General features: G+C 43.8%; 1 protein-coding gene across 7 annotated transcripts in view; it reads left to right on the top strand.

Annotated features, from left to right (window-relative positions):
- The window catches only part of GRAMD4 (GRAM domain containing 4), a 109,110-nt gene that overhangs the window by 29,818 nt on the left and 52,739 nt on the right, over positions 1-26,553 (top strand). For 6 of the 7 annotated variants that reach the window (XM_079994223.1, XM_079994219.1, XM_079994220.1 and 3 more), the window contains exons 2-3: positions 1,690-1,900; positions 12,743-12,863. In XM_079994223.1, coding sequence (XP_079850349.1) covers positions 1,690-1,900; positions 12,743-12,863 — 332 coding nt within the window. Of the gene's footprint in view, positions 1-1,689; positions 1,901-12,540; positions 12,560-12,742; positions 12,864-26,553 lie in introns of those variants that run through there. The other variant, XM_079994225.1, reaches the window with a different exon arrangement.

The following is a 26,553-nucleotide window of genomic DNA, read 5'->3' as shown; positions in this document are numbered from 1 at the left end:
TTGGGGAGTGTGGGAATTGTTCCCCAACGTGGGCACAGCAAAAACATTTGCACAGATCTGTAAATGTGCAAGAGCCACTCCTGATTTGCGTTAATTTCCTTTCTTAACAATTTCAATATATGATGTTGCAATTAACAATTTTAATATAAGAGGTTGCAATGGCTACTGGTGGGGACGCTTCTCACTGTATTTCCAACTCATTAACTAGTTTCAAGGGAATATTACCAATCTAGCGCATTGCTAATTGTTAACGTTTCACTCTAGGTCATACTGGCTTAGTAATAGAAGTCGAATAGAATCCATTCCGGAAGTCTATTTGACTTCCAAAACGTTTGGAGACCAAGGCATGGCTTCCGATTGGTTGCAGAAAGCTCCTGCAGCCAATCGGAAGCCGTGTTGGACGTTTGTGTTCCGAAGAATGTTCACCACCGGAACACTCACTTCCGGGTTTGTGGCGCTCAGGAGCCAAAATGTTCAACTCGCAAGGCGTTCGGGATCCAAGGTACGACTCTATTAGGATTCAGTATGTATCAGGGTTATTGCTTTGTAAGCTTTCCGGCTTCCTTGCTGCCATTTTTTTGGGGGATGCACTTTAAAAACAATTTGTATTTATATATAGCTTGTTCAGGTCATCAAATAACTCCACATACATTATACCAGTAAACTTTACCAAGTAGCCCATAAGGTTGATATCATCATCTCTGTATTCAAAGTCCCAGTATTGAGTTCATTACTGTTGAAATTTGAACCCAGCGTTTCCCAGTTGATTTGCAGAGCTCTGTTTCCTAAATAACACTTTACAGTGGTGCCTCGCAAGACGAAATTAATCCATTCCGTGAGGCTCTTCGTATAGCGGTTTTTTCGTCTTGCGAAGCAAGCCCATTGACAGCTTAGCGGATTAGCGCTATTAGCGGTTTAGCGGCTTTTAGCGGATCAGCTGATAAGCGGCTTATCAGCGGATCAGCTGATAAGCGGCTAAGGGCTTAGGAAAAGGGGGGAAAAAGGGAAAAAACCCCGCAGGAACTCGTAAGACATTTTCGTCTTGCGAAGCAAGCCCATAGGGAAATTTGTTTTGCGAAGCGCCTCCAAAACGGAAAACCCTTTCGTCTAGCGGGTTTTCCGTCTTGCGAGGCGTTCGTCTTGCGGGGCACCACTGTAGCTTGTTCAGGTCATCAAATAACTCCACATACATTATCCCAGTAAACTTTACCAAGTAGCCCGTAAGGTTGATATCATCATCTCTGTATTCAAAGTCCCAGTAGTGAGTTCATTACTGGTGAAATTTGAACCCAGCGTTTCCCAGTTGATTTGCAGAGCTCTGTTTCCTAAATAACAATTTATTCTGTCAACCTCTCTGAAACATAGAATTGGTAAGGGTTTTGCTCCGCAAGCAAATGACACAAAACTTTGTGATGTTCTATTCCTTAGTGCTCTCATAGTGTCCGTCTGGTGGAAATGATTGTTCCATAAAATGCTTTCTCTATTAATAGTCACTTTTTTATTTTAAAAATGATTTTGAAATTTAAGCTGGAGTGTTTTTTCTTTATTTCGGAAACGGGATTACTATTTCTGCCGCAAGCGTTCAGTGCATGATTATAAGAGCACTCTGTATAATTATAATGTTTATCATACATGTCCCCCGAAAATAATCTTTCCCTTGTCTTTGCCGCTCCCCTTTGTGTTTTGCAGGGACTCCAACCGTCATGTTAAGATAAAGCAGAAAGGAGCAGTGCTGAACATGCTAAAGAGGTTAGACAAAATAAGGTTCAGAGGTCACAAGAGAGATGAGTTCCTCGATTTAGCAGAGTCTCCTAATGCTTCCGACACTGAATGTGGAGATGAAATTCCTATGAAAATACCTCGTACGGCAGGCAAAGACAGCGATGAATTGAGAGACCCTGTAAGTATCTGCGCTATTGACATACGTGCCAACTCCCTGGGTGCCCGAGCACCCACAAAATTCCCCATGGAGGGGCCCACAAAATTCTGTGCCAGGGCCATGCACGCTGCATGGCACCCACGGCCCTGGGGCCAAGATGGCACTCCTGGCTGAATGAATGAATGAATCTTTATTGCTAAAAGCTTTAAGCTGTCACATGGGACGCGGGTGGCGCTGTGGGTTAAACCACAGAGCCTAGGACCTGCCGATCAGAAGGTTGGCGGTTCAGATCCCCGCGACGGGGTGAGCTCCTGTTGCTCGGTCCCAGCTCCTGCCAACCTAGCAGTTCGAAAGCACGTCAAAGTGCAAGTAGATAAGGTAAAGGTAAGGTAAGGTAAACGGCGTTTCCGTGCGCTGCTCTGGTTCGCCAGAAGCGGCTTAGTCATGCTGGCCACATGCTGTACGCCGGCTCCCTTGGCCAATAAAGCCGCAACCCCAGAGTTGGTCACGACTGAACCTAATGGTCAGGGGTCCCTTTACCTTTACCTTTATAAGCTTTCACAATTGGTCACAATGCGTAGGATACAAACAATTGATTTAAAACTGAACAACAAGAACAGCAAAGCAAGCATTCAAAAATGCAAAAATCACACCTGCATAAGTTAAGCACCCCACGTCTCACACTCCCCCTTATGATACTTGTCTTGGTGCCTAGCGCTCAACTTACTCGCAGCCAAGGCGAGTATTTTTATCTAAAAATAAAAATACAAAAAGTTAGTATCGATTAACAGCACTCCCAAAAGAACACCCCAGCCCCAAAGTCTGTTCGGCTGTTCAGTTTTTTGCAGCTGGAGTCAGTTCCAGCAAGGCAGGGAGCAGGTCTCACAGCCAAAATGGTCTTCTGGCTTCTTCCGCAGCACCAGCTTTTGTTTTAGATGCTCCTGCCGGTATCTAATCCCTGGGGCTGGCGTGTTGTGTGTTCAGCTTATACAAACGGCCTTCTACCCATGTGACTACCCATGTGACTACCCTGTAACTAACCCAGTATTTTAAGACGGGCGGGTTGGCATGTTAATTCGGGCAGCGACTGACAGTGTAGGCAGGACGACAGATTGGGAATGAATGGCTATCAATTTGGGTGCTGTTGATCAGAGCCCAGCCTAGTTGCCTTTAGCCTTCAAGATTTTGACAACAGCAACTGTGTCATGACCTTATTTGAGCTGGCTTCTCTTAGTGGTGCTGTGTAATCCTCTTCTGGAGGAGGAGGGAAAAGAGGGGGAAAGAATGACGGAAAGATGGGGGAGAGGAAAAGCTTAGCTTTTGGTTGGCCTAGCTGTGTGCTGCCTACTCTGACTCGCTACCAGGGCTGGATAAAAACCAATGTATTTTTTAAAAATTAAAAATCATGTTTTAAAAAAATTTAATAAGATTTTTTTTAATTTGAATCATATTTTTTATAATTTAAATTGGATTTTTAAAATAAAATAATTTGGGAGGAAAAATCTTTCTAAAGATAGTTTTCTATTTTAAGTTATATTATAGTCCATCACGAAATAAGGATTTGTTTTAAGTTTTTCATGTGTGCTAAAACTCAGTTTTTTAAAATAAAAAAAAGTTTATCAGTTAACAAACATGGATATATATGCTATAATGTTATTGTTTTAGTTAAATAAATTGATTAAATTGTTATTAAGGAAATGATCACTTTTCTCCTTCCAATAAAGTATAGCAGAAAAGTTGTCCAAATATCAACAGTTAACTTACTAAACCTCGCCATCATTTCATAATTATCGGTCTATGTATTTCTAATATTATAACCAAATCAGTAATTTTTGATATAACTGTAAAAATTACTCTGAAAATTTATTATTCCAAAAACGAAACCTTCATCTGGTTGCAAATATTAAGAGGCTACCAGCAAGAATGAGTCTTTCTGCGGGGGGAAAATTATTTAAATCAAATCTTACTGACTAGTGATTTAAATCGTGATTTAAATTGATTTGACTTAAATCAAATCCACCCTGCTTGCTACAGCTCTCCAAGATCTGACAGGGTCCCTTTTCCCAACACAGATTGATTCATGTACAAAGCCCTCTTCAACTTGGAACCAGCATAAATGAAAGCTCGTCTCCTTCCTTTATATCCCCAACCAAACACTTTGCTCTGCAGGAGAGGGCTTCATTCAGGCGCCATCTTGCCTGGAGTTCTCCACATGACGGACCATTAGTGTGTCAGCACCCACCCTATGGAACGGGTCTTCTGTTACAGATCAAGCAGGCGCCATCTTCTTTTTTTTATTATAATATTTATTAAATTTTAGTTTAACAATAAAATACATAGATAATAACACAGTATTTTTCAATATCCACATTTCATGTTCATCTTTGGACTTCCTCACACCCCTTGTTCCTGCTTTCTAAACTCATAAATTTTACCAGCAAATTATTAACTTAGTTTAATTCATATAATATAATTTTCCAATATTTAATATCTCAAATTTTGGGATTTAACATACTCTTATTGAAGCTTAATCATAAAATATTACTTATCCACAATTTATCTTTTCATCTTCCAATTAAATTTAAATTTATATTCTTTATACCTAGTTTGTTGGAGCCATGTTTTTGCTAATCTTACATCTTTCTTAACATTCATACAATTTGCAATATTTTTGTAGATAGTCCTTGAATTTCTTCCAGTCTTCCTCCACCAGTTCTTCTCCCAGGTCTCGGATTCTGCCAGTCATCTCGGCCAATTCCATATAGTCTATCAGTTGCATCTGCCATTCTTCCAGTGTGGGTAATTCTTGAGTTTTCCAGCTTTTAGCAAGCAGGCGCCATCTTCCCTGTCCTTTCGGTGCCTGTCGAAAGCCATCTCCGTGGAGATTCTTATCCTACTCAAGTATCTGTGATGGATTCGAAATTGCTTTTAAGTGGTTTTAAAGATGCAGTTGTTTTATTTTATATACGTTTCTGTTGCATTATGAAATTGCTTTGAGATGCTTCACAGGAAATAATAATAATAATAATAATAATAATAATAATAATAATAATGATGATGATGATGATGTCCAATGTAGAAGAAGCCACAGGGAACCAGGGCAGCCCTGGAATATAACAAGAGTATATTAAAAATCACCCTGATTGGCTGCAGAGCGCATTTTCCCCACTGAGGAATGAAGTAGATAAGAAAGACCTAGGCCAGGCTTGTCCAACTTCCAAGAGTCTGCTATCTTCTCCCACTATAAAATAACTGGCGGTGATGTACCCACTGGATTGACCAAAGTTGTTGAGCTTTTTTTTGGGAAGTCAAAGTTGTTGAGCTTTCTTGCTTTCTTTGGGAAATAAAATTGGTTGAACCCATGATCTACCAGTAGCTCACAATCCCTGGCAATCCCTGGTTGGATTTTCCATAGTTTTCATTATTACCGTATTTTTTGCTCTATAAGACTCACTTTTTCCCTCCTAAAAAGTAAGGGGAAATGTGTGTGCGTCTTATAGAGCGAATGCAGGCTGCACAGCTATCCCAGAAGCCAGAACATCAAGAGGGATTGCTGCTTTCGCTGCGCAGCGATCCCTCTTGCTGTTCTGGCTTCTGAGATTCAGAATATTTTTTTTCTTGTTTTCCTCCTCCAAAAACTAGGTGCGTCTTATGGTCTGGTGCGTCTTATAGAGCGAAAAATGTGGTACTTAAAAGCAACTACAAAGGTTTTTCGAATGGGATCAGAGCATATATGCACTGGGCGGTGGTAGATTTAACCTTACTCCTTGCACCATTTTTCTGACATAAATCTCCCCTTAAGAGTCTGTATGTTTTCTATCTCGGGGGTCAGTACCTGGGGCTGGAGAGGCACTAGAGCTCAGGGAAGTCCCTATACCTACTTTTCCTATGATCAAACGGGAAGGTTTCTAGGGCAGCTTTCATGTCAAAAACGTTAGGCGATCTGGTTCTGGGTCTTTCACGTCTCCATTGTTTTGGCCACAAGTTAATACAGAGAGGCTCCATGCACCCGAGTTTAGACATCAAAGTTCTGCGACTGGCAGCTTCTATAAATTCAGCTCTGTAGAAGGACAGATCTCGACAAACAGATGTAGTAAAGTGAAGGACAATGCATGGTAGATTAAAAGGGACCTTGTGTTGAAGGTGGGTCTTAAGTCTGGAATTGCTGGAGGCCGTTGAAGTTTACTAACGCAATAAAGTCACCGACTTGCAACGTGGTGAAAGCAATGAGCAGATATTGATGGCTGCTGATGGCCCCTTCTCAAGTGTTGTAGACTTGCTTGTTCCAGTCTCTTGAGTTAAAAATAACCTGCTCTGTGCCATGCCACACACACAAAAAAAGAGTGGATTCTAGAGCTGTTATATTGACTCTGCTGCGTGACCTTGACGTGTGAATTAAAACGCAGCTCAAGGCAGCTGAGTCGCAACCATTTCAGTTCACCTGTAGTGCAAAGGAGTTCCTGAGGGGTTCAAACCAAGTTTGCTTTCCAAATATCAATTGACCGTCCACTTATAAACTTATAGTCCTATAGGTTTGATAATCTTATTTTTTCTCCCTGGTCATTTAATATAACCTAGTTCATAGGCTCCCGTTCCATAATTCTGATTTTACGATTGCTTCTGAGAATGGAGGTTCGTTTAGCCACCATGCCTAAGAGCTGCCAATTGACCGGTTTTTTAAAATGGTTTTTCTAATCCTTCTTAACAAGGCATGTTTCCTCCAGTAGTATGGTTAGTTTCTGCTGTTCTGCAGCTACTCCTACCTTACTTCCTGGTTATGTCCACAACTTTCTTTTTCCCTTTTCATAATTTTTTTTATTCAGTTTTACGGATAATATCTACATTGAAATATCAATCATAATCTTAAACAAAATCCTTAGACTTTCCTCCCCCCCCTGCATCTTATAACTTCTTCCATTTTTCCTTAAAACACTACTTTTACCATAGTTCTTGTTACATTACAAGTGTTATAACAACCCTGCCAATGTTTTCAGTTGTTTGCAGTGTTCTCCAAGATAACTTATAAATTCCCCCCATTCCTTATTAAAGTTCTTATCTTCCTGGTTTCTGATCCTCCCGGTCATTTTTGCCATTTTGGAGTAGTCCATCATCTTCATTAACCCTTCATTTTTATTGGGAACTTTTCTTCTTTCCATCTCTGGGCTAGAAGGATCCACGCCGCTGTCATGAATCTGCTCCTTTTTTCTGCTCCTTTGGTATTTCTGCACCTATAAGACCTAATAAAAACACTTCTGGTTTTTTTGCAAACGTTATTCGAAACATTTTTTTTGTTTCATACCGTACTTTTCTGTGTATAAGACGATGTATTTTTCTTAAAGAATTGCATTGAAAATTGGGGGTTGTCTTACATACGGGTAGAGCATTGAGGGGACATGGGATTGGTTGCTGCTGCGAGCTGGAGATTGTTAGCGACTATTGGGTGTGTTATTGGCGGCAAAGACTGTTATTGATTGGTTGTTGCTGCGTCAATTGGGCGGGTGGTTGTTGGCTTCCACCGGCTTGGGGACAGACGATAGAGCCCCTCTGCCATTTGGGGGAGGTGGAGTTGTGGAGTTCATGGCCCCAGACCCCGCGCGATTGGAGGGGATTCCCAGCCGCGTCACCTCCTGGCCAGCTAATTGGCTGGCTCTGGGGGTGTGGCCTGCCTTATTTAAACCAGGACGTGGCCGGGGATCTCCCTCTTTGCCGCCTGCCAGCTGTTCCTGCTTTTCCCACCCTCCTATAAGGTTTTCTTTCCTTGACCTTGCTATGGACCTTGGTTGGTCGCCGTTAAGTGGCTGGTAGGAATTTTCCCACTTGGCAAATTGGCACCAGCCACTTGGTTTTCGTCTACCTCGCAGCAAATCATCACAACTTTCTTGGTATTGGTGGTTAGGCACTGGTATTGCTCTGTAGATGGAAGAGGGGAGGAAGCGCCATCACCTGCCCCGCATATTGAAGGGTAGTCCGATAAAGGATTCTGTGGGGCGTGGCCCTGTCCAAAGCCTGGGGAGATGAGGGCCTAAGGCACGCCCCCGAACGGTGACCCCGGGGGAGTTCCTAGTTGATGTGCATCAGCAGGACTCCCCCTACTGGTAGTTTACCCTTCCCGGACTTCACGCGGACGGGCTGAAGTCGGATATACAGTGGTACCTCAGGTTAAGTACTTAATTCGTTCTGGAGGTGCGTACTTAACCTGAAACTGTTCTTAACCTGAAGCACCACTTTAGCTAATGGGGCCTTCTGCTGCCGCGCCGCCGGAGCCCAATTTCTGTTCTCATCCTGAAGCAAAGTTCTTAACCCAAGGTACTATTTCTGGGTTAGCGGAGTCTGTAACCTGAAGCGTCTGTAACCTGAGGTACCACTGTAGTCGGTTAGGACCAATGCCTAAGCCAATACCGCTCATCATCTGTAACCAATAAAGTTGTGGCCTTATTTAGCCCATTAACCTTAATAATTGTGTCATGTGTCATTATTTCCACGGGGGGCGGGGGGTTTGGCTGGAACTCACCACGCAAGTGGCTTTTCCAGCGCGCATGTGAGTGGCGAGTGAGCGATGTTCAGCAATCTCTCCCCCCCCCATTTTCTTAATTTGGAGTCCCCCAAAATAGGGGGCATGTTATACACAGAAAAATATGGTATATCATTTCCCAAAATGCTTTTACTGCCTTGCACGTCAACCACATATGATAAAAGGTGCCTTCCTTCCGTTTTTCATTTCCAACATATATTTGTTGCAGTTCTATACATTGTCCACAACTTTCACCGGTGTGGATGCATATCCTATGACATCCTGTGCCTACTTAAAGGTAAAGGGACCCCTGACCGTTAGGTCCAGTCGTGACCGACTCTGGGGTTGCGGCGCTCATCTCGCTTTATTGGCCAAGGGAGCCGGCGTACAGCTTCCGGGTCATGTGGCCAGCATGACTAAGCCGCTTCTGGCGAACCAGCGCAGCGCACAGAAACGCCGTTTACCGTTCCACTGGAACAGTACCTATTTATCTACTTGCACTTTCACGTGCTTTTGAACTGTTAGGTGGGCAGGATCAGGGACCGAGCAACGGGAGCTCACCCCGTCACAGGGATTCGAACCGCCGACCTTCTGATCTGCAAGTCCTAGGCTCTGTGGTTTAACCCACAGCGCCACCCGCGTCCCATGTGACTACTTACCTGGGAGTAAATCCCATTGAATCCAAGGGGGCTGGCTTTTGTGTAGACACATACAGGAATGCACTGTTGGTGCATTCCCCCCCAAATTGTTGGGATCATTTATAATTCAAAACAATTTTTGTTTCATCTGTTGCTGCATCTAGAAAACACAATACAAAGGGCCATGTTGTTGTTTGCATTACAGATGAAATGAAATGTTATTTCAGGTGCATAACTATGTACATTACATGGATAGAAATAAAGACCCAACTATAAGATGCAAGTTGTTCTCATCGTAGTTAATACATGTTGGAACCTGAGCAGGCTACCTGCATGGTATCCAGTTTCATGAGATTATATCTCATTATGCAGTTCTTTCTAGATTACTGTGTAGAGCACACAGTTTTCTAAAGGTGACTCTTCGACCCTTGCTGCTTTAAACACAGATTCCAGCAAAATAGGAATTTGCGGTTCCGGTTTTTCGGCCAAGTCTATAGTTACAGCACCATTTTACACGGCCTTGTAAAGAAACTATTAGCCGACCTTGTCTGCTCACTGTTTCGTGTCAACCTTGTAAGACATTAGCATTATTCGCCACAGGTGAGCAGATGAGCAGCTGCTTTTAGAAAACTGCTATAATTGGAAAGAAAAACAAAGAAAACTACGGTAGTTTATAGTTACTATATACTTAGGTGATCCAGTTGAAAAGACAATGAGTATGTGAGCATGATCAATGTTGCTTGTCAATGGAAAATATTGTAATCACGTTGGGTGTTACAAATTCCTATTCTAATACAGTGGTACCTCGGGTTAAGTACTTAATTCGTTCCGGAGGTCTGTACTTAACCTGAAACTGTTCTTAACCTGAAGCACCACTTTAGCTAATGGGGCCTCCTGCTGCTGCCGCGCCGCCGGAGCACGATTTCTGTTCTCCTCCTGAAGCAAAGTTCTTAACCTGAAGCACTATTTCTGGGTTAGCAGAGTGTGTAACCTGAAGCGTAGGTCATCCGAGGTACCACTGTATTGGAAAATCGAGTACAATTTTTGTGAAGATTAAATGCCAAAGATAGGCACAACCTGTTTAGTGTGCACTGACAAAATGTGTCGTGATTAATGGAAAACCTTCTGTGGCTGAAGCCTTGTCACTTAGCTCTGGGTTCAGCTTGGCTATATTTAATTGCCATGTGACTTCCCTAGAGGAGCGTGCAAATTCAAAGGGAGGTTTACAATATTTTGCAACACAGCTGATGTTTAGCAATAAAAAGCCTGCCTTTTGTGCCCTGTGTAAATATTAGAAAGGAAAAAGTATGCAGGGAAATTCTGGTGACGTCGTTGGGATTTTTGCTTTTTTGGAAACTTTGCGATGGAACCCAAACATGGATGTGCTTTGAGACGTTGGAGCCAAGAATTTTAAGAGAGAAAAGTTTGCATTCTTCTCCTTTCCCCCCTGATTTTTCATGAAAACTCTGATGGATGCGGACGAAACTTTTTTAGGGACTGTATCATGGCAGAAAACCCTTTTAAAATTGTGGAACAGGCTCTTGAGGAGTGGCTCAGAAAGAAGCTATTGTAGTAATACCTGACGGAGAGCATTTTAGTCATGCCTGCCATGCTATTTAACTACATTTGGTTTAGCATACGTTGGCATCGTTCCACAAGTAATACTGTTAGTCTTGTTCTGGGTTATTAAAGATTGCCGCTCAGATTTGCTCCATGCCCAGTGTATACCTTCCATTCTAGTTGTCAGCAGCAGGGATGTTATAATTTTTGACGCCTGCATTGTCTTGCAGTGCATAATTTACATTTGTAGATTTTGCATGTGACTCTGCCAAAGTTTTCAGAATCTGTTATTGAGTGAAGGTGGCGAGCTGATCGTAGCTGCTATCGCACAAACTTGTGTTGGAAAGACAGATTAGAAATTGGCTTGGAGGGGAGCTACATAATTGACTGGCGACAAAATTGGCCCGTGAGCATAGCTGTCAACCATCCCTTATTTGGCGGGAAAGTCCCTTATCCCAGCGCTCTGTCCTGCTGCTTTCCCTTATTGATGATGTCCCTTAAATTTCGCGGGTTTCACAGGAAGCAGCTCCTCTCCCTCCCTCCCTGCCGGCCAGGGAGGAGGGAGGCTCCAACTGTGTTGCTTGGCTGCGTTGCTCACCCAATAAGGAGTCTAAGAATGACTGGGGGGTGGAGCTTGCATGCCTTGTGCTGATCAAATCGGCCGCGTTGCCTGGGGACTCGCCTTTGCTCAGCGCTTCCCAGCGGAGAGGTGACAGTGGTTTTCCTTGCTGCATCCCCTTTGCCGGGTTGCTGCGCTGTGGGAACCACCGCTTGAGGCTTCGTTTGGCTGCTAGCTGGGCTTTCTGCCTTTGGCTCGGAGGGGCTCAGAAGTTGAACATACCTGTGCTCTGAAAATCCCCTATTTTGGCTGCTGATCCCTTATTTTCGAGGTTGCTGGTCCCTTATTTTCAAATCTGTAAATTGACAGCTATGCCCGTGAGCCATTTTAAAATTCCATTGATATCTCACCTTCCTCCCTTCCATGGAACTCAATGGGCAAAGCAATGGGTCTTCTGTCCCCTGACCTGCTTAGTTTCAGCATGTTGTTGCATCGCGTGACTTCTGGCAATGCCAAGTTAATTAGCCACTCTTTTTTTAAAAAATATTTTATTCTCACCTTGTTTACTTCCAAGCAATATGTGTTGACGGCGCGCATCCAGAAATGTCATTTGTACCAGGGCAAACGATAACTGATATACAACTATAAAAGTAGTCCTTAGTGGCACTCTGCATCCTGACATAGTTTGATAATTTTGACCCAGTGATGTGTTTATTAGCTCCCTGCCGACTCATTTCATGCGGTTTAGCAATCCACTTTGTCAAAGATACACATACCTCTGGTTTTTGTGTGTATATATATTTTCCTTTGTTTACGCTTTATGTAGCTTCTCAGTTCCTTGAAAATAGCTCTCTTTTCTAGGAAGTTAATGCTGTCTGCCTCCTGAACTTTGCACTGCCGCATCTTTCCCCCTGTTTATTTTTGCACAGAAGGAAACTGGTTATGCCCAACGCGTGCTAGGTATTTAAACTTCCAAGGTTTTTCTCATATGCTCCAACCATGGGTGCTCCCCTCTATTGTCTGCCTTGCACGAGGACTGCAGTCCCTTCTTTGTTACAGCTCGCTCCATCATATATTAGCATATACATGAGACGGGATTTATGCAGCGTCAGCCAGTGTTCAGCAAATGCTTTAATTTACATGGCTGATAATTGCTTAAATACTTTCTTTGAAGGAGGGGGAAAAAAAACAGGTCTATTGACTTGGAATGCCCATAATTTGAAAAGTGCTTTCCACCCAATAGAAAAGAGTTTTGATGGTGATGATTTTTGCTGCAGAACTCAAATGCTTTCCCTTATGGCTCTCAGAGAGCCTGAGCATGCGCAGTGTCCGAAGACGGCTGACTGAAGAGGCACGGTTTCTTTTCTTTAGCTCCTATTGATTTGTTTCAGAGAGCTAATGCTGAATAAGAGGTTTGTCGATCCGCTCTGCACTTTGCTTTTTTTTTAAAAAAAACAACAATACAATAATCCGCACTCACGTTTTATGAATCGCTTTGAGTTTTTTCCCTTTTGGAGTGTGCAGACAACCCCCTTGAGAGAGGCTGCTTTCTTACCCACCAACGTTTTTGTTCTCTCTGCCTTTCCCCTGTATAGGCTGGTCCTGGGACCATCAACATGGCTTCGGGAGTCCAGGATTACAACAGAACGGAGTCGGATAGATTAAATGAGATCAAAGGCCATCTGGAAATTGCCTTACTGGAAAAACACTTTCTACGTAAGTACACAGGAATGTTTTTATGGCATGATAGTGGCGCATGTAGCAATGATCTGGTGCATGGCCAGGAAGGGGGGGGTGGGGGCAAAGGACTGTAGGAAACGTGGATTTTAAAATGTTGGCTAATCTTATGACAAGCTGTTAATGTAAAAGAACCACTCGGCGTGAATTCACTCGTTTCGATAGCTGCAAACTCTTTCAAAGTTCAGATTTATAAATGTGGAGCGATGAGGTGTTTAGGAATCGGCTAACTGTGGAGAGGGAGTGATGAAATGTCTTATCTAGGCAAAGGATGATGGCAAACACTAGCTTATTTTCAGCAAGTCAGGCGCTGTGCAGCTCGGAAGCTTCTAACTATTGATGGTGAGATGGAGGTGCGCTTTGCAGGGAGGGAAAAGAACAATTTCCTTTTCAGATGGAATCCTCAGTGTGGTGCTTTTCGGGATAGCAAGGTTTTTCTATCAAGTCCTATGAACACAGTGGCTGCCTGCTTTCAAATTCTATTGTGTGCGCATGTGCACATACTGAATTTCTACTCTGTCCCCTTTTCTTTCCTACGACCCGCATCCACTCCAGTGAGTCAGGGGACCTTCCCAGTGCAGATTTTGGTGACATGGGATCTTGCAGGAGGGGCGGGGAAGAATAGAAACTCCTTTGTGTGAATGGAAGATGGAAGTGTTAGGACACAGCCCTCTGTTTGAAGTATGTAAGCTGGATAACTATAATGCAAAACTGTCTATAAAGTGGTCAAACTGCTTCAGTTATATTACGATAACTAAAACCAAAGTATTTTGGTTTCAATCAGAAGTCAGATTGTTATATGTGTTCAGAATAAGCAGGCTGTAGAACTGTGACACATGTGAACAGATGTTTCTGTTGTTGTTGTTGTTGTTATTCTGTGGGAGCAGCCCAGAGTGGCTGGGGAAACCCAGCCAGATGGGTGGGCTATTAATAATAATAATAATAATAATAATAATAATAATAATCTGTTCTCCCCTGTGTTAAAGACAGATGGGTATTGTGGGTGCTACTGTAGGTTTGAATTAATCAAGTAACATCTAAAAAATAGTTGCTCACCATTAGTTGTCTGATTGTGGAAACTGAAAACAGATACAGCTTTACACGCATGAGCGGAAAGGAGCTGCTATGACCCTGAATTTAGTTTGACTTTCCTAAAATGTTAGCTTGATGTCATTGGATCATAGTTTAAAAACAAACTGGCCATTTTCAAAAGAAGGAAACGTCAACCACGGTTTCTGAAGGTTGATTTTTTTTTTTTTTAACCCAACCAGAGTTCATTTTAAAACACGATCCCTGGCCCAGGTGGAAGGTAAAACTAAACTCCGGCAGAGACCTCCTCCTTGCCAAAGGGTGAAAGGGAGAGGGGAAAATGCATGAGCCATAAGACTACTTCCAGATGGTGCATGTAACACTAAACCATGGTTTGGCTTTACGCGTCTACGTAGCCATTGTTCAGCTCATTCTGAACAAGACACAATTAAGGTGAAAAGCAGCGACTGTACATAAAAATAGATCCTCTGAGGGCTTGTTTACATGGGTAGGAGTTCTAGGCAAGTTTTCTTTTTTTAACTGCCTCGCTGCAAGCCAAAGAAACGACCCATGGGCTCAGCATATCAAGGCAAATGCGAGGAAGCATCTCCAATTTCTGGCAGTAGAAAGCTAGCGCCTTGTTACATCAGCCTGTTCTGAATAGGGGGGACAAATTTCGATACTGAGCGATTAGGAGGAGAGCTTCCTTTCTGCTTGCCAGTCAATCAGGAAATATTAGTTGGGGTGGGGCCCCTTTCCTGGAAGCATGGAGTGCTGTTTGTTGCAAGGCAAGATGATGATGATGATGATGATGATTCTGGTGACCTCGAGGCTTGTGGCACTCTGTTCTCTGCTTAATAAACACAATCCTGGCACATGGCTAGGGTGGCAAGAGTCGCCTGTCAGGTGTGGGAACATGCCGGGAGGGGGTGAAAAGGTGCTTCCCCTGCCCTCTTGTGCACACATTGGGTGGCAACAGTTTGCACAGTGACTAAGCACGAGGTGAGGAGCAATTTGAAGAGGGTGTTTCTGATTTAACCCTGCTCACTTTTGCTCTGTGGTGCAGGATGAGCTTTTATGTGTGTGTGAATAATGCTGTTTTGTTTCCTTTGGTTTCTGGTGTGTGTGTGTGTGTGTGTGTGTGTGTGTGTTTTACAATTGCAGGCCGCTTGGAGGCATGCTACGCAGCAAGCAACTAATAAAACTACAGCAGCAACAACAATAATAAAAACCCTCTGGCTTGACCCTTCTGGTCCTGAAACCTAAGGCAGTTACGATCTGGCTCCAATCCAGCAGAGGGCATGGTGTTTAGTAGGAGTGGCACACATACGGCTCTTCATAGAATGACAAAATCCCACCGATTGCGACTTGGCAAGTGGGGAGGAGCAGGGAGATTGAATCTGACCCCCCCCCAGCCCAGCTCCGTTTTAGGATTCATAAGATTCCAGCTCTTTAATGAAGTGCTTCAGGTTAAATCTTTTCAGGTTGTGTCCTGCGGTGACCCGAAAGTACCAGAAAGGGTTACTTCCGGGTTTCACCACTTGCGCATGTGCAGACGCTCAAAATGACATCAAGTGCATGTGCAGAAGCGGTGACACTCGCACATGCAGACGCGGGTTGCGTTCTGCTCAGGTTGTGAACGGGGCTCCGGAAATGATCCCGTTTACAACCAAAGGTACCACTGTACAGAGTCAGACCATTGCTCTACCTAGTTTAGGATCGAGTTTCCCAAACCTGGGTCTCCAGCTGTTTTTTTTTTGGACTACAACGCCCATCATCCTTTGCTAGCAGGACCAGTGGTCAGGGATGATGGGAACTGTAGTCCAAAAACAACTGGAGACCCAAGTTTGGGTAACAGCTCTACACTGGTTGGCAGGGACCCCCCTGCACTTTGAGACAGGGGTCGCTGCCAGGAGATGTCAGCATTTGGACATGTGGCCATCTGCATGTATATGAGATGCTCTCCCACTGAGTTTCAGCCCTTTACCGACCTGGGGATTTGCATGTTCCAGTCTGCCAGCTGAACCATGCAAATTTTGCACACATGCTTCCTAATCCAACTGAGGATTTTGCATGCTGCCTCTAGCGAGGCTGGAAAGTTTCTACCTGTATCACATGGGCTTAGTTCAAACAAGTCTTTGTATTGTGCCTTCTGTCTGCTGTTGCCCTAGTGGCCTTGAGCTGAAGGCCTGCTTTTTCTTCCTTTTCAGCGGATAAACAAGCCAAAGCGTAGCTTGACAATGTTGGTTTAGACTTGTGTGTGCTTTGAATTTTGTCACCTCGCTCGAAGTGATTCGCTTGGCCTTGAATTAGAGCTCTTGTAATTGTAATACAGTGGTACCTCGGGTTACAGACGCTTCAGGTTACAGACTCCGCTAACCCAGAAATAGTACCTCGGGTTAAGAACTTTGCTTCAGGATGAGAACAGAAATGGTGCAGAGGCGGCGCGGCAGCAGTGGGAGGCCCCATTAGCTAAAGTGGTGCTTCAGGTTAAGAAGTTTCAGGTTAAGAATGGACCTCCAGAACGAATTATGTTCTTAACCCGAGGTACCACTGTACTTAGCATGGAGGAGAGTTTCTCACGCCTGGTAAGCAGAGTCGTTTCTCGACAGCTGCTGGCCTGTGGATTTGTAGAGGCCTTTTGTGTGCACCAAAGACCTCCCCCATGGTGCCGAAGGAAAATCTAACCTCTGTGTTTCCTCAACCAGTGTTTGAAATTAGCCAAGCGCCAGGTGCGTTTCCCACCAAGTAAAGATGTCTGGGTGCCAAGCTGGCGCCTGTCATCACCATCTGGAGGTACATGCCTAGGGATCATTGGACTGTTTTCACACACTGTAGAATTCCGTCAGCAGTATTTTATCTGCCCAATTGGATTGAATTTATGGAACCAAATTGCTTTTTTTGTGCAGCCTGAGCTGCTACAGAAAAAGAGGTTGGAATAGGCCAATATAGTATGTGAACTGTCACTGGATCAAAGTGACCGTTCTTCTTTAAGTTCTTGACGTTCTTCGCCTGAGGCGCAGGTCAATTCTGTGTCGAGGGCAGCTGTCTACCAGCTCCGTCTGGTACGCAGGCTGAGACCCTACCTGCCCGTTGACTGTCTTGCCAGAGTGGTGCATGCTCTAGTTATCTCCCACTTGGACTACTGCAATGCGCTCTACGTGGGGCTACCTTTGAAGGTGACCCGGAAACTACAACTAATCCAGAATGTGGCAGCTAGACTGGTGACTGGGAGCGGCCGCCGAGACCACATAACACCAGTCCTGAAAGACCTACATTGGCTCCCGGTACATTTCCAAGCACAATTCAAAGTGTTGGTGCTGACCTTCAAAGCCCTAAATGGCCTCGGCCCAGTATACCTGAAGGAGCGTCTGCACCCCCATCGTTCAGCCTGAGATCCAGCGCTGAGGGCCTTCTGCCAGTTCCCTCATTGCAAGAAGTGAGGTTACAGGGAACCAGACAGAGGGCCTTCTTGGTGGTGGCGCCTACCCTGTGGAACACCCTCCCACCAGATGTCAAGGAAATAAACGACTATCTGACTTTTAGAAGACATCTGAAGGCAGCCCTGTTTAGGGAAGTTTTTAAGGTTTGAAGTTTTATTCTGTTTTTAGTGTTCCGTTGGGAGCCGCCCAGAGTGGCTGGGGAAACCCAGCCAGATGGGCGCAGTATAAATAATAAAATTCTTACTAATATTCTTAACTTAGAATCAAATCACAATCAGTCCATTGTTTGAAAAATAAGACTTTAGAGCCCCCCAAATAGCAACTGGACATTTCGTTTTGGTGACTGTGACCTTAGTTTAAGGAACCTAGCCTATATTTCTGAGTTTTCTAGTCCTGCTCAAGGCTACGACGTGATTCAGAAGCCTATAAATGATGTGCTTTGGGTCTGCCCCATTCCTTTCTGAGCCAGTAAATAGTGTGTATCTGCAGTTGTCTGCCTCTTGCTCTTCCCTGGACCTTTGGTGCTAGGCTAATGCTGTAACAAATGCCTGACAGATACCATCAGAGCACCTACGGGTCTAGATATCTGATCCATGCATGACCTAGTAATATATACAGTTGTTGAAGACAGCTTGACACAGCACTTTATCCGCCGCCGCCGTGTTAAAATAGCATTCTCGAAAAATCGTAGGCACCCTGCCTAAAGCCTTCTTAACAGAGAGGAGAAAAAGAGAGGCGATTCGCCTGCCTCGGGTATATTTGTTTTCCTTTTCTCCCGTTAGAGCTTCAGTTGCCTGCTCACACTCACCCTTTCTCTTCCGGGTTGTCCCTTTTCACTAGCAACCATCACTTATCGTCTGCCTGAGCTCTGAGATTTGGCAACCTGTAGCTGTTCAAATCCATTACTTCAGTTGTGGAACCAAAAGGGAAGCGAACTAGAAAACAGAAGTAATTAGGATGCTAACAAAACACTATGCTTGAGACTGCAGCAAGGAGGGAAATTCCCCCCTGTTTCATGGTATAGTACTTACTTTATAATTTTATTTATAAGAGTGTTTCAAAACTGCTGCCTCGTGTGTGGTTTTTTTTTAATGCCTATATTAAGGAGCGTAAGGGATTATCTTCGACAGAAAAAAGCTTTGTAGGATAATATAATCCAGCAAATTGGAAGTTTTTGTTTTGCATGTGTTTAAAGCTGTTGAGAAGTCTTGGGAATGTTTAGTAGAAAAGAATGTGTGAAGTGCTGTGTTGAGGGAGTCATGTGTGCTAATATTTTCCAGCCAGCATTAAAAAGGGAAACAAAGAAAGCCTGTTAGTGTATTATTGGAGGGTGCAGGATTTGGTTGGTCTGGTTTTTGAGTATTTTCATGATAAAGAGGAAGTAAAACAGCAAGTTCATAAGACATGACTTTAGTGTTTTACTTTGAAGAGTTATGAGCCTCCCTTCAAAATTGGAATTGCCACCTAAAAATGAGGTTGTAATTGGGGGGGAAATGCAACTCAATGTGGAAGATAGAAAATGAATTTGTTTCTATGCAAATTCACCCTTAGGGCTTTTTTCTCTGAATATGTTTTCTGTCTTCTTCTTCTTCTTCTTCTTCTTCATCATCCCACTTTTCCCCAAGATTGGTAACCCAGGTGGCTTATAGATAAAATACACAGATAAAATAGAAAGCACTATACCTGATGCAATCCTCTTCTGCATCGCTTTGCCATTTTGGCTGCACAAGAATTCACTCTTGAGAACGAGTTTGCGGCGTATGATTTTGCCTCTGGAGCTAATAGAAAACTGGAAGCCTTTAATGTTCAGAGAGAAAGACTGAGAGCTTTGTAGATCAAAGGACATACCAGCAGTCCTGGAACGGGCCAAATTTAGTCACCTCTCAGAAACATTTCTTGCATTAGAGCTGGGCTGGGGAATCTTTTTCTGTCTGAAGGCTGTGTTCCTCTCTGTGCAATCTTTCAAGGGCCGCATGCCAGCGGTGGGTGGGGCCAGAGACAAAACCGGGCGGAGCAATGGATGTAAACGCTACCTTTTGTAGAATCGTAGTGTTGGAAGGGGCCACGAGGGTCATCCAGCCCAGCCCCCTTCATTCAGGGATCTTTCGCTCATCATGGGTCTCGAACCCACAGCCCTACAATTAAGAATCTCATGCTGTACCAACTGAGCTGTTTCTCACCTTTGTACAGTAAGGCTGCTTTCTGCAGACACTCACACTGTCTCGCCTCCCTCCAGACAAGCGAGAGGGAGCACTGAAGCCCAAGGACACATTGCAGTCAGGGGCAAGAAACGGAGCTGGTGAGGAGCGTGGTCTGGGGAGAGTTTTGGGGGCCAGATTTGCAGGGTCTGAAGGGCCGCATTCGGCCCTGGGCCTGAGGCTCCCCACCTATGTATTAAAGTGAGGGTCAGGACCATTCATGTCCCACTGGTTCCCAGAATTAAATCAGCATTATTTTCATTCTGCATGTGTTCTTTCTTTGAGCTGCACAGCCCATTAAGGTTCCGAAACAGACATGCATTATTCTATTGTTCCCCTTCAGAGGCCATCTAGTACAGTGGACGCTTGGGTTGCGAACATGATCCGTGCGCAGAGTGCGATTTAGCACTTCTGCGCATGCGCAGCTGCCGAAACCCGGAAATAACCCGTTCCAGTACTTCCAGGTTTCGGCGGTCTTCAACCCGAAGCGGCTGTAACCCGAGGTTTGACTGTACTGATTGGGGCTGGGCAATAGCTGGTTTTCACTATCATGATATATCCCCAGCTAAGCATCATGTTATATCATGAGGTCTGAAATGAGGATGGATCATTGTAGAGGCATCCACTGGCTTCACGGTCCCCCCCACATTGTGATTTATAGCATCTAGATCAAGGGAAGTAATAGTGCCATTGTATTCTGCTCTGGTCAGACCTCACCTGGAGTACTGTGTCCAGTTCTGGGCACCACAGTTCAAGAAGGACACTGACAAACTGGAACGTGTCCAGAGGAGGGCAACCAAAATGGTCAAAGGCCTGGAAACGATGCCTTATGAGGAACGGCTAAGGGAGCTGGGCATGTTTAGCCTGGAGAAGAGGAGGTTAAGGGGTGATATGATAGCCATGTTCAAATATATAAAAGGATGTCACATAGAGGAGGGAGAAAGGTTGTTTTCTGCTGCTCCAGAGAAGCGGACACGGAGCAATGGCTCCAAACTACAAGAAAGAAGATTCCACCTAAACATTAGGAAGAACTTCCTGACAGTAAGAGCTGTTTGACAGTGGAATTTGCTGCCAAGGAGTGTGGTGGAGTCTCCTTCTTTGGAGGTCTTTAAGCAGAGGCTTGACAACCATATGTCAGGAGTGCTCTGATGGTGTTTCCTGCTTGGCAGGGGGTTGGACTCGATGGCCCTTGTGGTCTCTTCCAACTCTATGATTCTATGATTCTATGATTCTTGCCGGCGCCTGCTCTCGTGGTTCACTGCCCCCCACGGGGCGGGGGGGGGGGGAGAACTGAGACAGCGAAGTTAACCGGGGCTGCAGGAATCAAGAGAGAAGCATTGGCTGGCTTCACGGTTTCCCCCACATTGTGATTTTTGCCTAGCGCACACCCACTCACATCATGATTCACAATATGTTGCCAGGTCAACAGTGGTCAAACCGACTGGATCTAACGTATAGAACAAGAAGAGAACAAGAAGAACATTCGTTTAAAAAGATTGGAAAAATGTTTATTGATTATATGAGGGAAAATTGTGTACCTTTGAAAACGTTGGCAGCATTAAGATAAATTCAACAGTGTAAAAAAGTTTTGGTGGAAGTGACAATGGAATACTGAATGGTTTAGTTTACAGTCATACCTCATGCTGCGTTAGGTTCATGTTGTGTCTTTTTGGCTTGCGAACGCTTCAAACCTGGAAGTGTATACATCCGGGTTTTGCCACATGCGCAGAAGTGTTCTGCGTGCTTCGTGCATGCGCAGAAGCGCTCTATTGTGCTCCGTGCTTGCGCAGAAGCGCCACTCTAATTCCGGACTTTTCTTTTTTTGTATATAATTTTTATTAATTTTCCAATAAAAACAAATTTATAACACAATTAAACATTCGGAATTCATCACACGTCTTTTTTCTTTTAGACTTCCATCAGCAAGTCTGATAATTTTCTGTAATTATTACATATCTTCACATTTCTTCATTTATATTGCACTATGTATATCTTATCTTACCATGTTATTTAAACAAAACCTGCTTACAGAGCTTCTTACTTACAAACTTACAAACTTACTTACAAACGTTATATCATTATCACAAATATTTTTAATATATTCTGTAAATTTATTCCATTCCTCAGTGAATCTTTGGTCCCGTCAGTTGCGAAACCTCCCTGTTAATCTGTCCAGTTCTGCATAATCCATTAATTTCGTCTAGTTGCGGACTTTTCAGGGTGCAAACGGCACCCCAGAACAGATCGTGTCCGCAACTATAGGTACCACTGTATATAAAACATGCTGGGATTTATGCAATGCAAAATGAACCATGGAAAGCAAAGAAGTCATTGATATTTTAAGGTTGTCTAAATGAATAGTCTAAATTGTAAAACATTTTTTTTTAAATAAAAGTTAGAGAGAGAGAGAGAGAAAGAGAGTGTCAAACTGGTATCACCATATATGGACTTCAAACTGGTTTTGGATGATATATTGCTATATTGCCCAGCCCTAGTACTGAAGATGCTGTGTTAGTGGTTGCAAAATTAACACCACAAGGGGAAATGTGGAGGGTTGTTCCGATATCCTCTTCCTTTTACACCTTTCCCACCTTGAGTCAGAGTGGGCTGAGTGTTCTGCCTGCCTACTTCAGCCGCAAAAACAGGCCGAAAGCTTTGCCATCAGCTCCACCCGGGTGCCAGAAACCTGCAAGTCAAAACCTCTGTTGGGGGCTGCCTTGCAGAAATCCATTTCGTAGTTCTGCAAAAAGCATGCGCTTAGAACAGAAGCTCCATAAAACATGGGTCTCAGCATGGGTCTGATGCAGCTGTTTTAAGAGAAGCTAACTATGCCTCCAACTAAGTCATTGTGAAGCAGAAAAAGCTCTCCTGATTCTGCCCTTAATAAACCATTTTTAAAAACCCAGGAATCTTGAAAGGAGATGTTTCACTGGGATGAATAATTGCAACTGTCAAGTGGTGTTGTTAGCAATGGTAAAATGTGAGCTAGGGCGCTCTGCACCCTTTCAAACAGTTCTCTGTTAAAATAAACAAAATCTCCTGTTGCATTGAGAAGAACAATGCAATTAGCTGCTTGTTGAAACATCCAGCGCAAAACACTCCCATGTGGATTTCTGAGCATCACAGGCGTAACAGCCTGCCTTTATTTTGCGCGAGAGAAAGGATGCAATGCTAACAAGGCCTTGCTGTCGTGTTCACCAGTCACTTTTCCCAGTTACAGTGAGCTTTTCTGATGACTGAGCTATAAAAACTGGTCCCAGCCCCCTTGCAGACGTTGTTTCTCGTGTACTCAAGCCTAGATTGATAAATTTTTCACTCCTCTTTGGGAACAGCACGTCTTGGTTTTTTTCAGAGGTTAGCCAGTCACTGTGAACTCTGTTAAACCCTTAACAGATGAGGGATTTGTGCGACATCTCTGGTGTATAAAAGATGCCAGACTTGCTGAAGTTCCGGGATAGACCTGTCATCATTCCTGTAATAGCCCATGAGTAAAATAGTATCAGAGAAACACCTTGTGAGTAAAATAAAAAATAAAAGTAATGGTTGGTGGTTTGAAAGCATGGGAATTTGAATAGCTTTTATCAGCTCCGTCCGAATTCTATCATGACACCTTATTTGTGGCATGACCAGTTTGGTTTTTATGACTGTGATCAGGAGGGGTCCTGTAATCCTGTATAATTTTGCAAATTAATGGCAAAAGCCAATAAGCCTTCCTCCAGACTTTTAGAAGACATCTGAAGGCAGCCCTGTTTAGGGAAGCTTTTAATGTTTGATGTATTATAGTATTTTAATATTTTTTTGGAAGCCGCCCAGAGTGGCTGGGGAAGTCCAGCCAGATGGGCGGGGTATAAATAATAAATTATTATTATTATTATTATTATTATTCATTCCTCAACATTTCTCAGTACTGGAGAGAATAAGGCAGCGCTCGCCTGTGTGTAGCTACTTCATATAAATGTGCGCAGTTTGGGAATGTGGTCTGTAAATCGCTGCATCGTTCATCAATGGAACAGTGCTAAATTTGGGGAGCCAGCGTAATTTAAGGGCAAATGGGGCTCATCAGCCTGGGAAGGTAGCCCATCAAGCTGAAGAAAAGCTCTGCTCCTACACCTCTCCTGCCTTGCAGGGCATCTTCAGGAGAAGAAGAGTCTAAGGATGACACCAGGCACCCCCAACCTGCGCCCTCCAGATGTTTTGGCCTACAACTCCCATGATCCCTAGCTAACAGGACCAGTGGGCAGGGATGATGGGAACTGTAGTCCAAAACATCTGGAGGGCCGAAGGTTGGGGATGCCTGGAGTAAACCCTACACAAATCCAGAGTGGAGTCCCTAAGTGTGAGGAGCAGTTGCGTAACAGCCCTCAGCAACTCAGCATTTTGACTAATCTACTTTATTTACATATAAACACACACGGAGCACTGCAACATGGCTCTTTCTCTCTCTAGCATCAGGCAGCAAAGAGAAAAAAGGACAATCGTCCCACTTCACGGAACACAGTAACACAAACATCCTGTCTCCGTCGCATCCCACTCTGTGGAGTCAAAACATATATTGTCATGTGGTAGACAACAATCCCATGACTTCAATCATGGAGCAGGAATTCTAACACTAAGATGGTTGGATGGTGCCCTGTATGGCTCCTTCGACAACTCCTGCAACCAAGCTGGTGCCAAACGGATCACTCTGCTTTCCTTTGGACCCCATGAATAAGCTCAGTTTGTGTGCTTTATTTTACAGTTTGGCATTTCTTCTAAACTAGAGAGCTTGTTTCCATTGGCAGGGGAAAGAGAGCTAAACCGCCCCAGAGAACCTGTCGATCGTAAGTATCTCACAGTCAGGAGGGGGCCAAATATTCACATATCTCTAGATATTGGATATTAGCTAATATCTAATGACATCCCAGAGACAAGAAAAATGTATTCCTCAACGCAACAGCAGCCGCCAGGATATTGATTGCAATGAATTGGAAAGGGGAGAAAACCCCATCAGTATTAGAATGGCAAAATAAACCCTGTGAGTTTGTAGAAATGGCAAAATTGACGGCAATTATTAGAGGCCACTCAATCAGAGAATAATTAAAGAGTGGAATGGAGTGAAGGAATACATAAAAAATATGGTTCTGGAATCGAAATATTAATAGATAATGTGTAAAACGTGCAGGGATAAATAAGAAAATAACAACAGAATTAATTGAACGATTATTAAACTATAACAACACAAGATGGAAGAAGTAAAAAATTGAGATCACACATGGGTGAAGGCGAGTGGAGGGTATATTGGAATTTATAATATCACTTATAATATACATTTTCTAATTGTGTTATATTTATATACAGCAAAGGGAAGTTTAGAGTAATTAGGTATATTTTAATTCAGGTAATTTATGTAATAGGTTTATGTTAGAAAACAAATATGGATTCTGAATTTGATGTTTGTAATTCTCTTTGGTTTAGGAATAATAAAGAAATTTGGAAAAAAATAATAATCCACATGTCTCAGCACCTTGCATTTTCTTAAGCATTTGAGCCTTCCCGCATAAGAGGGAAATTGGCAATTCGTCTTGCCCTTTGTCCCTGCCCCCAAAGTCCACGTGATAAATGCAAGATTGCCACCTAGGCAGCCCTCTCGTAGCTACAAAACCCAGTTCAAACTCCATTTCAGGCCTTGGCTTTCAGGAGACTGTGGTTAACGTTGGCACTGATGAGTTGGCAACTGCGGTCGAGGGAGGAGAATGGCAGTTAGCGGGGAGTCTGCCCATATAAACATTTTAGGGCTTTTCCACCTGTCCATTTGCAGGCGAGCAGAATGACGTTTGCCGTGACACTTTCTGCTGCTGCTGTTTTGTGTGTGGGGTGGTCGTAATCCATGTTATTCCTGGAGTGTGAAGAGGCAGCCTGCCAAAAAAAGCCACTGCTTTAAGTGGGGTTGCCATTTGCGTATAAGTGCAGCAGCTGGGACAGGTTGCTGAAGAAATTTGTACTATGACCTTCGGTGTGAAGATTGTAGGACAAGGGACATGGGTGTCTCCTGAGAGATAGGGAAAGGCCACATCTTTCTGTGTCATTTAGGAGAGTCTGATCTGTTAGGGGGTCTTCGGTTAGCTCCGATTTGATCTTCTTGGAGAAATTCCCCAGTGCTGAAAGTGCAGTTATCGTCACCATCTTTCTAGAGGACATTATCAGTGGCTGCACTTTCATTGAGTTTCCTGCCTAAGAAGGCCTGCTAAGCAATCTCTAGCATTTGTGTGTTTTTTAAGATCTCTAACTAAAGTGTAAATAATATCAATAATAATATTACCAAAATGTTACCTTTTTATTACTAAAAAATCCAGCCATGTTAATATTAGTAAAACACTTTTCCTTTATGCTTCCCGCCAGAGCAGTACCTATTTATCTACTTGCACTTTGACGTGCTTTCGAACTGCTAGGTTGGCAGGAGCAGGGACCGAGCAACGGGAGCTCACCCCGTTGCGGGGATTCAAACTGCCAACCTTCTGATCGGCAAGCCCTAGGCTCAGTGGTTTACACCACAGCGCCACCTGCGTCACACATAAACACACACACACACACACACACACACACACACAGAGTGGTACCTCGGGTTACAAACACTTCGGGTTACAGACTCCGCTAACCCGGAAGTAGTACCTTGGGTTAAGAACTTTACCTCAGGATGGGAACAGAAATCGCGCAATGGCGGCAGCGGGAGGTCCCATTAGCGAAAGTGTGCCTCAGGTTAAGAACGGTTTTAGGTTAAGACACACACACACACACACACACTTATTATGTGAACTGCCACAAGGTCTCCTTTTAAGCCAAAAGGAGGGGATGTATATGAATAAATAACAAAATGAATAAATAACATAACCTTCATAAATTTTCCACCCTCCTTCGGCATACAAATCTGATCTCCCCACCGCCACCCCGCAACCCTTGGTAAGCACATTTTTTCAGTCCTGTCCAATTACATTTTATTTGTTCAAAGTTCCCTTTGTTTCA

This window comes from Podarcis cretensis (assembly GCF_951804945.1).
Source record: "Podarcis cretensis genome assembly, chromosome: 10".
Taxonomy (NCBI): domain Eukaryota; kingdom Metazoa; phylum Chordata; class Lepidosauria; order Squamata; family Lacertidae; genus Podarcis; species Podarcis cretensis.
Note: the sequence above shows the minus strand (reverse complement) of the source record. Positions and strands in the feature narration are given on the sequence as shown.